The sequence below is a fragment of the Lepisosteus oculatus genome, chromosome 27, assembly GCF_040954835.1.
Source record: "Lepisosteus oculatus isolate fLepOcu1 chromosome 27, fLepOcu1.hap2, whole genome shotgun sequence".
Lineage (NCBI taxonomy): Eukaryota > Metazoa > Chordata > Actinopteri > Semionotiformes > Lepisosteidae > Lepisosteus > Lepisosteus oculatus.
The window spans coordinates 411105-424239 of NC_090722.1; the positions used below are offsets into that span (position 1 = coordinate 411105).

Below are 13135 nucleotides of genomic sequence, written 5' to 3' on the forward strand. Positions count from 1 at the left end.
TTTATCAATTGTCGTTGAACAGGCATTCATTGCTAATTCGTTAAATCACATTTATATTTTATTGCATTAGAAATCTCAACAAGGATTTCTAAGTTAATAGTAACATATCTGCTTAAGGTTGGAATTGAATTTACATAGCCCTTGAATTTCATTGGACAGTAAACACTAGTTTAAGCTAATTGTGAGATTACAGTCAACATTCTACAATATTTTTACTATTTTTCAATAGGAGTCATCTCAACTGATGTTTTAATCACATTCACAGTATTCTGCCTCATAACAATTCACACAAACACAAGAAAAGCAGATGACAATAACCTAACATTCAAAAAACAATTTCACTGAACATCAGATGCACAATTGTGAACCCTATATAATATATATTTTTTAAACGTATACATCCATACAGTATTCTAAAATAATCAATTGTAATCAATCACATATAATTTGCAAAAAAATGAAAAAGATTTTTATATCATAAAGTGCCTTTCGGGCATTGAAACATTGAAAAAATAGAAGGGACTGGAAAAATTAAACATTTTTGTTGCATCTGAAATGTTTGCTCAAGTTGATCAAAATACATTTTACAGTTATTGAAAAAACCTGTAAGATTCCTTCTATGTAAACTTTTAAAGGTCATTTTGGTTCATTTTTTTCACTTAATCCCTTGAATCTATAAGAATTATGCATTACTAGACAAAAGTAAATGACTGTTAACATGTGGGATCAGACACTGGGGTGCTCTCCCATTCAAGGCTTTGTAAGTCAGAAGCCCTGAAACTCAAAATCAGATCAACAGCCCATCATCACTCTGCAATAGATCACTGCCCACATGTCACCAAACTGAACATCTTTTATTTGCACTTTTTCCTGCTAAACCTCCTAATAATCATGAGATTAGGATATGTCTCAGATTTCCCTGTTTTAGGTTTATATTGACTTATGATTGTTTAATTCTTTATTATTCTAGATCTAGACAGTTACAATTTATATTCAGAAGCATTGCATAAAATATTTAATAGTGAAATATTTCAAACTTCATGTGCAAAATGTCCACTTTCATGAAATTATATGTTATAAGTATTACAGGTATGTATTTGTTCTAAACCTTGTTGAGTTGTACAGTATCATGCAAACATAGTCTGCTTGTTTGGGATTTATTTGGTCAAATTCAATAATCCTGCTTGATAAATACATAAAGGACTATATCATCACAAATGAACACTACAGCCTGGTTGTTCAGTTTAATGTATAGCACAAATAAATATTTTGCAGCCATCAGAAAGATAAAATGGAAAATATTTCAACATATTGAAACATAAAGGTGAAATTGGTGGAGCCATTAGAATCAGTGCTAGTAATAATATAAGTACCAGAAGCTGTAATACTGAGAAAGACAATAATAATCAATACTGAGCACATTAAAAAAAGAAAACTAATTTTATTACCTGTACTTGGTAAAACAACATAGCCTAGTTAAAATACAAAAGTCCAACATTTTTAGCCATAACCAATTTTTTTTTCACAGTACTTGTTGCCATTAGACTGGTTCATGAATTCGGAACAAGTAAGGAGAGAAGGAAAGGAAGCTCTGTGGTGACTATATCTAGCACCTGGGCTGGGCCAATCACAGAATTTAAGGATAAGTTAACTTCTGAAGACTATACCACCCACAAAACAAATATACACTCTCTACCTCCAAGGTTCTCAAACGATTATCTCAGAATTTAAAGAAGAAAAAGACTTACATCTCTGTAACATTTTCGCTCTCCTGGTAGGGCAGTGCTGGGATGCTTGTGATGCTGTTGGGTTCGAAACACTGCAGGGTGGCATAGGAGCACCTGCATGAGTTCGGGCAGCTGCAGAAAGCTGGCAGTGCCAAGCTTAGCATTGCCAGCACAAGAGTCCCCCAGCCTGCAAAGCCTAAAGCCATAATACCTTTCAGAAAAGACTGGTTGTTCAAGCTCGATTACAAAAACAGGCTCACAAAAATAGATTCCCTCACTTTCTTCAGATAGCCAAACAACTGTTTTTATTCTTCAGTGACAGTCTGTCAGCACTGGGCTATTACCAGACTGCTCTGTTATAAGCCAGGCACTTTGGTTCCTGAACACAGCAGCTACTCTGGGCCCCAGGGACATAGCATGTAGCCTCCTCTCTCCAGTCATAGATGGAGGGAGGAGCAAGACAATACATTTGTTGTATCAGAGAGTCAGAAGGGTACTACTGATACTGGGCAATACATAAAGAGCAGAGATGAAGCTCTAGATGGAGTTAATGGGGATCAATCTTTTTAGTTCTGTTTCTGCATAACACTCCTTGCCCAAATTTAAGGATAATATATCAGGAAATCTCTATTCATTTTTAAAAGAACTTGGAGACTTTTCAGGTGTTTTTGAGCCTTACGTTACTTGAAAAAAAACTCTACTATGAAAGAAGAGAAGTTATATAACCCACAATTTGTCTGCAAGCAGCATATTATTGTTAAAATATAACACCTCTGATATTATCTTACACAACAGATTGTAATTCCAAATGCCTGAAATGGAAATATAGGCTAAGCAGTGAGAGTCCTCCGAGTTTACATGCAGAACCAGAGTGTAAGAGGGTGAAAAATAAATAATAATATAATAAATAATAATAATAATAATAAATAATAATCCATACTAATAAATAACTTATATAATCAATATATCTGAGGGCAATATACAATATGTGTTTAACTAGAATACTTTGCCTTTGAAAGCTACAATATAGGAGATTTCCTTAAGCGAACAACAGTCTACAAATTTTAAATAGTGTTCAACAGGGTAGGAATATTGACTTTTCTTGTTATTCATCAGAGAAGCAGACATAAATTGAGTATGGGTGGCCCAGTAGTTAAAGTAAACTGTTTGTTAAGAGAACTCATTTGATGTTGCCAGAACTTGACCTTATTGCCACAGACTCACTGTGTGACCCCACAGTTACTTAATGTTTTGTGCTTTGCCCTATTAGTAAAATGTACAATACAGCACAAATGTTAGGGTAATGTTTACATTTGTATAAAAAAATACTTTATATATAACTACAAAGCACTATTTACAAAGTCCTTATGAGAATTTGATTAAGAAAGTATGGAAATATCTGAAAAAAAAAGAAATATTACCAGAAGTCTAACAAACTGTACTGCATAATCTTTTACAGGACATATGGAATATAATATATACTGTATAAAAACTTTCTGTATCATTTACTAATAAAATACTTGTACTTGTAGGTAAGGATCACAATGAACTATTAAAAAAAGGTGATCAATGGAATAACAGACAAATGGGCATAACACAGAAGAACCACAGCCTTGGTATCTGTAATCCTGTAGTAGCAGATCTTAACTGTAACGTTTATCAGTGCTTTAGATGGATACATTTGTTAGCAAGTAGTGGTGACATCAGTTGCAAATACTGTGCTCTTGAGAATAACAGATGTGTAAAAAGCTGAAACAAACTGAATAAAGGTTTTCACAAAGAGCTTTTGTTAGCAAGGGTAAAATCTGTTAGCTCTTTCTTATTTCTTTTTTGTAGCACGGAAAATAACTGAACATCTTTCACTAGATATTTCCTTACAGCTGTGAGCCATACAGCAGAATAAGACAAACTCAAACCTTACAACACATGCTGCAAAAAATCCTGAGTCAGAGTGTGACATATGATGTCAGATCTTCCATTTCTTTTCCTAAAGCAAGACATTTTTAAAGGCATGTTTTTAGGTACTACAGTTCATTAATGGAATTTGGATATAAATAGAAATGGCCAGAAGTGCACATTTCAGCAGATGTGTGTCAATATGTCTACATTTCTATTTGCTCAGTCCCATGGTCATCTGCTGTATGAAATTGGTTCCCAGGCCTACACAAATACCAGGAGACCAGGAGAAATGTACCACCTTTTTAAGTCTTCACTCCATTGATTCTTGAATTTGAATTTCACTTCAGCTATAGATTGGATCAACCTCTACTGTATGGTGAGGAGTGATTGGTTTGTGAAAGTAAAAAACAGAAAAGCAGAAGTGGACATGCAGTTAAAAATAAAAACAATGCAGAGACACCACTAAGAGAATTTTGTATTGGTACCAGTTCACATTGTCTTGTATTCATCAGCTAAATGTATACAGCACATGATGAAACCAGTTTCTATAGATAGTTATCAAAAGTGTTATGTGTAATCAAGATTTTATTGAAAACATAATACATTATTTTTCTAAATAATGTAATTATTGCCTTGTTAACTGGTATTTTCACAATAGAAGTCTTCCCTTTCTCCCTCTCTGTGTTATTCTAAGAGGAGATATAAAAAATGTGTAGCAAGGCTAATCACAATACTTTTTGTCTTGAGAGCCTGGATAAACATCAGTGCTTAGAAACTCCCACCCACTTGAATACAAGGAACCCAGGAGGATGGAGCAATACTAGCAGAGCTGGGGGTGTGGCTGGGTGTCCATCTGAGACAAAGCTTTGGTGCTAAACCTTGAGCTGTGAGTGGAGTCGATTCCACCCAAGGGATAAATATAGTATTCCACCAGCAGCCATTAGAATTACCATGCATAAAGAGCAGGGCCAACACAGTGTAACCACAACTACTAACGAGGCCTGCATTACTGTTTTGTTGATGCAATCAGGATACAATAAATGGCTCCATTTTCAGCCCTCTAAATCTCATGCCACACCAGCACTCATACAGTAGAATTGTGTTACCTTTGAGAGCCACCCCAGCGTTTGCACAATTTAATGAGAAAACAAGTGGCTTTTGGTTTCTGGGAAAACAGCAACAACATGACCCCACTCTTTTCAGCTTTTTATAGACCACCTTTTTATGGTGAAAAATTAACCAAATATTGGCTGTAATATACAGTATAATGTATTTCAATTTGCAGGAACATTTTCCGAAGAAGTCTTAGCAAATATTTTTCATTTCCTGTCCAGAACATGGTGTAGTGTGGAGTGGAGCCTGTATGATCTTTTTAAGAAAATTTGCAAGGCCTGAATTTTTTAAAAATAAAAGACGTTTTATTGTGTTTTATTTCACAACATTGGTTGTTACTGCATTGAGACAGAATCTAAGGTTTATAGTCTTTAAAGGTTCAGTAACCAAGGCTGCTTCTGACATATCTGCTCTCTGATTGACAGGGGACTTTTATTTCCAGAGTTACCCATCCCCCAGATTTCACAACAACTCAGAAACTTACAGAACTCCAAAGACTAAACAGTAGAGAGAAAGGGGAGGGGTGGAGTATTGATATAAAATACAAAATAAAGCACACTTTTGCTACATGTGTAGCCAATCAGATTAAGTATCAAATGCAAAGAAAATTCCAATAAGAATTCAGTCAAATGCTATACCACTGAAGAAATATCATAAACAATAAAAAATATTTTTTAAAAGTCTAAGAGTAGATCATTAGGAAAGAAGTTTGACAAAATGTTAAAAACTAAATTTGAATTCAAAAGGTTAATAAAGAAAATAGACATTTTATTAGAGTCATACAGTATAAATTAATGTTTTAAAGGACTTAAATATTAAATACAACAGTCACATATGACATGTAGTAGAATATAAAATATCATATTTCACAGTCTTTCTTATTACTCTATAAATAAAAACTTTAATAAAACAAATAGCTCAGGAATAATAATTATGATTTGACTACAGAAAAATCTTGATTAAATAGTAAATTAAAATACCTTATTTAAATTAACCTTAGGCTATCACCACTTGGACATACATCTGTTGTACATCTGATGTATCACACACTTACTGTGCAAATAAAATGTCTTAAAACTATAATTTTGCAATTCAGTTGTAGACAGTCAAATTAATTGTTTGGGCTACTTTACCTTTAATCGGGAATCCTTTTTCTGGAAACCACAAGCGAACTATTAAAGATGAGTAATCAATATTTGTACAGCATTTCTTGTTACAGTTATGTGTACGTAGAAGTCACTTTCACAGTGTTATCTTTAACAACATGGCTAGAGAGCTTGTTCCAGACTTTCACAACTCTTTCAGTAAATGAGTGTCTCCTGTTTTCCTCTTTGGAATTTAATTTTGACTTGCATCATTCATTATATTTTAGATTTATGAAGAATATCTGTGGATTGACTAAATTGATATATTTCATGATTTTGGATACCTGAATCAACTTCTGTTCCATTTGTATTACTGTATTCCGCTTTGACTAGTTGATAGAGAAGAGTAAGCATAAGCTCTTAGATCTTACTGAAATGTCACCTCTTCTAGTGCAAAACCACCTGTTTGAAACTAAAAATGAACATTCTAGCTGCCTCCATGACATGTCTTGTACTTGCATGTCATAATTTAAGTCACCTGATGTCGGTCAAAATAAAGATATCTCATTCCTTCTCCCTAAAGTGCTTTAGAGTGCACCATTTCAATTTAAAAGTGCATTCTTTTGTTCAGTCAAATTCTAATAATGATCAAATAAGTTCACAGAGAACTGTATGCTTTGTATTTTTTATGCTTTTGTATGCTTTAGTAGTCTGAATGAGGAAAAAACAGCTGCCAAAGACCAGTGCTGGCACAACCCCTCTTGCTTATGAGGAGTACGCCAGTGAGGTGCTGCAACAGTGAAGCTGGGGTGCAAAAAGGAGAACCAGAAAAGGTATACAGAGCTGTGAGGTAGGTAGGTGCCTTTTCATGCCATAAAGCCCCATGGGGAATGGGGGGGGGGGCAAGGGCCACCATTTTTCTTGACCATCTGACACTGGAGGTGATGTGGTCAGTATCACACTCCAGCCAGCCTATTACCCCAAGAAGGATTAACCACCAGCACTCATTTGGAAAGTAGGCTGAGTGAATCTGGGACCCATCTGGAAGGAAGTAGAGCAAATTACATCACTTGCCCCTACCTGGGATTGAACCCAGGGCCTTCCAGGGAGGAGCTAGACACTCTCACCATCTGAGCTACCACAGCTGTGGAGTTGTGGAGAGACAGGACGTTTTTTTATACCACAGCAATATTAGAATTTGACTTCCTTTTGAAGTTCTGATAACCAAGAAAGAAAGAAAAATATTTTCTAGATTTCAAAACAATCAAGAGGCTTCTTGACATATACACCTGGTATACACAGATAGACTATAGCTACATTAATAATTTTCTTGCAGAAGTAAATAACATATTTACTGGATTAAATCGAATGTAGGGAGGAATTGGAGGACAGTAATGCAACGTCTGCTTAAGAGCAACAGCAAGAAAAGAAAAGATGGGTTTAAAGAATGAAGAAATAAAATATTTACATTTACACATGATGAAACATATACACAATCATATCTGTATGCTGTTAGAGTCTTTTAACAAAACGTAAAACAAGGAAGCAGATATGTTCCTCAGACTGCAGAATTGTTTCTAATGGTATATTCTCTCTAATTGAGAATTAATTAAATTCAATTCAATTTATTTTTATATAGCACCTTTCACAACAAGGTTGCTCCAAGGTGCTTAACATTACAATTGATGATACATTTTGTCAATACAGAACAGAAGACCAGAAGACAATGGAGGAGAGGAACCAAAGACTCCTTAGTAAGGAGAGAAAAAACCTCTAGGGGTCCAAGGTCAACTGGTTGCCCAACCCCTTTAGGCATGCTAACATTATATCATTAAAAAAAGGAAAAGATGAGGGTATTAATCCATTCAGCCATCATATCTTCTGTGTGCAGATCTCTGTAGACCAGTAAATTCCTCCTAAACAATAGCTATATATACGATGTCCCTCTTGGATCCATGGCAGTGATGCAGCATCCAACTCAGATGGTACCCAGTCTGTGCGCCATCCAGACATGTGGGGAGAAGAATAGGATAGTTTGGTCAGAACAGATGTATCTACCTGGTAGGCCGACATAGAGACACACAATGGCATGTATAGCAGCACCAGCAGCCATGGTCGCAGCAGGCTGTAATGTAAGGTGTGAGTAGGTTAGGCTGAAGTAGTAGGTCTTCAGTCTGGATCTGAATACTGAGATTGATTCGACATCCCGAATATGGGCTGGGAGACTGTCCCATAAGCTAGGGGCCCTGTAACTAAAGGCTTTACTGTCAGCTGTTATTTTATTAATTTGTGGAATATGAAGAAAGTTTTAGCATTAATGCATACAGTAGCATTTTAGTTGTTTTTAATTTACTGCCATGCCTTCTTCTATCAATTACCTGATTGACATAACTAGATGAAATGGTAGAAACTAACTATGGAAAAGAGGTGGCAGTTTAATTTCAGCATTTTAAATAATACTGTAAAACACCATTAACTCTTAATCAATTAATATAACATACATATAATATACAAGACCAATCTGAATTCTTGTTAATTGTTAATAAGGGCCAGTTATGTATAAATTTATTAATGTTCAATTAAAGAACTTTTAATCTTTTAAAGATTGTATAAATAGAATTTGTGAACTCTAAAGTGTTACCGGGAAGAGTGTTTCTTAATCGTGTCTTTACAATTGACTTAAACAGATTTAGAAGGCTAAAGTAAGACAAGTAGGTAGCTGTGTCAGCATGTGCAGTCTGCAAATGATCAAGTAAATGTTTATTCCCTGCTGAAAAGGGAAGAAAGGAAACATGACGTTTCGGCTGCAGAGCCTTCTTTGGGTGTCACGTTGAAATGTTGTGTTTTTCCTTAAAGTAATGCAACCTTAGGGAGCTGTGATAACAACACAACTGTTTAAATTAACTTTGAAACCCCAGTCAGATAATTCAGAAGCAAAGGTATAAAAAGCCTACTGTGAATGAATGGAACACTGCTCAAGAGGGAATGGGATAAAATGGACATGGAAACATTAATGAATGAGTGATTGGCTACATCTGAGAGGTATACTGTTTTTTGAAGTACAAAAATGACTTAATGGTTTAACATTACAAAATATCCAAAAGGGGCAAAGGTGAAAGAAAATAAAAAGATCGCAATAGTTTCAAGGACATTCGAAAGGCTAAGGGAGGTAGAGAAGAATGATTTTATTCTGGACAAAATTAAGCTGAAACAATTTTGTCAGTAAAATAATAATAATAATAATAATAATAATAATAATAATAATAATAATTGCTTACACTTACAGTATATTGTGCTTTTCTGGACACTCCACTCAAGGCACTTTACAGATATTGGGGACTCCCCTCCACCACCACCAATATGCAGCATCCACCTGGACCGCAGCCGTAGTGCACCAGTACACTCCCCATACATCAGCTAACAATGGGGAGGAGAACAGAGTGATGAAGCCAGTTCAGAGATGGGGATTATAAGGGGCCATGATTAGTAAAAGCCAATGGGAAATTTGGCTAGGAGGCTGGGGTAACACCCCTACACTTTTCAAGAAATGTCCTGGGATTTTAAATGACCACAGAGAGTCAGGACCTTTATTTTATATTTCATCCGAAGGATGGCACCTTTTTACAGTATAGTGTCCCCGTCACTATTCTGAGGCTCTAGGACTCACATGGACCTCAGGGTGAGCACCCCCTACTGGCCCCAATAATACCACTTCCAGCAGCAAAACTCTTTGTCCTGGAGTCTCCCATCCTGGTACTGGCCAGCCTCACATTTGTTGAGCTTCAGTGGGTTGCCAATTGTTTCAGGGTTATATGGCTTCTGGCTAGGCAATAGGAAAATAACACTACACACAGGTGCTTAACAGATGATGATGAAGTTACAATAAAATGTCACATACTCTGAAAGTTTTACAAAACTGTTCATTAAGAATAATAGATATTAATAACATGCATTTGGTTGAAATGGGAAAATGTTCAGTTCTGAGAAATCTCAGTAAGACAGAGGTTGAAGAATCACTGACATTACAAACACTAAAACATTGTAAATCACCAGGGAAGATTAAATTTTTGCAGTCATTTAAAAAAAGAGATGTTTTTTTAACTGTTATGATCTCTCAGGACACACTCAGAAGAATTATAAATATTTTAACTAACACCAAAGATGAGTACAATAAAGAGAGAGACAACTGTAGAGCAGTGACTCTTAAATATATTAAAGTTATTGGATAATTATTTTTATAATTAATCAGGAATAGGGTAGATGTTTTTGGAAAAAAGAATACTCTTTTAAACTACCTTGTTAGACTACTTTGACTACTTATGAGTTTCCTAGAAAATTGTTGTAGAAGTCTTTGAGTGTTAATCTGGGTGGTGTTAGATTCAAAAGAAAAAGTGTTAAATTTCAAGCGAAATCCTTTAGGAATTATATTATAACGCTAACATCTGTAAAGGAATAGGAGGTGATTAGAAAGCCTGGTATTGGAACAGATCCCTGTGAGGAGACGGAATGCTGGTTTAGTAAGAGTGGGGGCCAGGTAGCCCAGGGAGGAAGAGAAGGAACGATGAAGAGATCTAGAAAAAGATTTAGAGGAAGGCAGGGTGGCACTTCTCTCTCTTCACCACTCAAACACCTCATAGCTCTTGTCTGGCTGATTCTCCAATGATCCAGCCACCCTTCCAAGTTGTGTCCCCTGTACCTCTGAGGCACCTGTAGCACGTAGCACTCAACTGTCCAGCGGTGCTTCTTCCCCAGTGAACGCAGACACACCAGGCCCTTTTCAACAGGATTAGGAGAACTTTGTACCAAAGACCTTTTCTCTTTCAAAGAAGGTTTTCATCCTCAAGAAACTTTGTGCAGGCCACTTAAATACTGTATAATGTCTCACAGCTGCAGCTGTAACCTCTTAAACCAGCACCTACTGTACTGTAGGACTGCCACGGTACTGTTTTTACATCTCCATAAGAAAAGAAAGAGAAATGGTGTGAAAGACTGAGATGCATATTCCATAGGTTCAGTTAAATTGAGGTCTGGGGATTGCTTTGGACATAGTACAGTAGGTCTTATGCTTCTCGAGCTACTGATGAACTATCTGGCAGAGAGAGTCATTATTTGGTATGTGTACTGTATCATTAATTCAATTTTACCATCTTGAAAAAGGTATATCAACAAAAAATAAAATAAACAAGTGTTTTAAGTACTGTATCCACAATCTGGGGAGGATCAAAAAGACCTTAAAAAAAACCCTAAAATAGAACACATTTAACTGGCTTGTTTTATGAGATGTCACACTGCACACCACAAAATAATTATGTGATTATTGGGATGAGAAATAGCAATGATGGAGAATGATGTATTACTGTACTTATAGGGCAGGAAAATGGTTCAGCTCTCACGGTTCTTTAGGAGGAGCCCGGACTTCACAATCATCCATCTTCCTCTTGGCAACATCTGTCAAGGGCCTTAGCTAAAGGCTATTCATCAGTGCAGCCTGAGAGGAAAAATGAAAAGGCTCCACTTCACTCCTACAGTTGGCCTCCTGAGTGCTTGGGTCAGAACCAAACCCAGACCATTAACCAAACCTACCACTAGGGGAGATCCCAGACCTGCTGGGGCAGGCCTCCTCGTCTCCTTTTTGTGCTACTTAACCTGTCCATTTAAACTATTGACAGAACACTTGGGTATCAACGAACCTATGATGGATCACAAGGCTACATTCATATGTGATTTAGTTTTTTCGTCTATTTCATTAATGTATGCCACTGCAGCAAATGAAGATAAAGAAAAAAATACTATTTTCTGCCCTGCAGTGTAAGTTCTGTATTATATTTATACTAAGCAATAATCAGATAATTCCAACATGAATGCTCAATTCTGCTGTTCCCCAGATATGGCCAGTTTGAGTTATGTTGTAGGCCTTCTTTGATGAGAATTTCCAATAGCAACATGCAAATGAACAAGAGCCACAAGGATTGGGTATGCTTGACTTAATTAAGGTCTTCCTGGTTTCTATCCTAACACCAAACCCTGGCACTTGCTTGGCATTGTCAGGAGATGCATCACAGACATATTGGTGCTATTTCTCATATTACAGCTAACAGCATGAGGAATAACTCTGACAGGAGGACATCAAAGCAGCAAGCTGGAGGTCATCATTTGTCCTGTGCAATGAAATGAAATTAATTTAGCAGCTAGGTGATCATTCCAGATTTGGGGGCGCATCAAATAGAAAAAAATAAAGCCATGTTAGCTAACGAACACACATCTATTGATGAAATGGGAAAATTGCAGAACACTTCAGAGAGTTTAAGAGATTGTGGTAGTTTAAAATCTCTTAACAAAACAAAAGAAAATCTGTAATACAGTAATTTGCTTTATAGTTTAGCTAGAGAGACATAAAGTTAAAGTTAACTGTGAATTGTGTATCAGAAATATTTTCCTGAACACATTTGGCACATAATGTCTATAATAAGAGCTTTTTTCAGTTATTCTGATTACGTATGAGAGCAGTAGAAAGCAGTAGTGTTTGATAATTATCCAGTAATCCTGAGCACTCAAACAGAATAAGGATTATGGTAGAGTGGATAAAATCAATACTCTACAGTTTTGGTGTTGGAGGATCCTACAATCCTATGGACAGTAAAAGGAAGAGGGGTTCAGAGCAATCAATTAATTAGGTGAAAGTGTACAACAAAGTTATTGTAAATGTTGTGCACATGGTCATTTGCCAGCAGAAAGAGCAAAGTTGTTTTACCATAAGCAGAAAGTTAAAAGATCTGACTCTTATTTCAAAAGTGAAATGGTCTGGCAGGTTGCAGGGGAACATAAATGGAAACTCAGTAAAAGCAGATTTGGAACTGATACAAGGGAGCAATAATTTTATTTTACACAGTGAGCAGTTAAAGCTCAGAAGTGATTGCTAAGTCATAACCGTGAATCTGCCACCATTCTTGAGTCCTCCAGACACTGTTCTATTGGAATGTGAAATAGTCACATGGAGAATGCAGTAGGGAGACAAAGTGATGTTGGGAACTTTTAAATCTTCACAAGAGGAATGCTGGTAAATACATTTTCTTAAAATTAACAAATGTATGCATTTTTGAATTTGTAACACAGCCTCACTGATTGCAACATGGAAATAATTTTTCACAAAAGTGATACAGGTTTTGATAAAGAATAGCTCTTAAATGTGTGAAATTGTATTTGCTTTTTGTTTTGGGGACAGAAGCAGAAGTTTTAACAAAAGACCATTTAAGCTCTATTTCATCAATTTCTTTTAAATTTCTATCCATATTTTAATATGTGTTTTGTTGT

General features: G+C 36.0%; 1 protein-coding gene across 1 annotated transcript in view; it reads right to left on the reverse strand.

Annotated features, from left to right (window-relative positions):
- Positions 1-2055, reverse strand: part of ntrk1 (neurotrophic tyrosine kinase, receptor, type 1) — a 66542-nt gene extending 64487 nt beyond the window's left edge. Inside the window, exon 1 of the mRNA XM_069185250.1 lies at positions 1749-2055. Within this exon, the coding sequence (XP_069041351.1) occupies positions 1749-1933 (185 nt within the window). The 5' untranslated portion in view covers positions 1934-2055. The remainder of the gene's footprint in view (positions 1-1748) is intronic.
- Positions 2056-13135: the final 11080 nt, after the last annotated feature.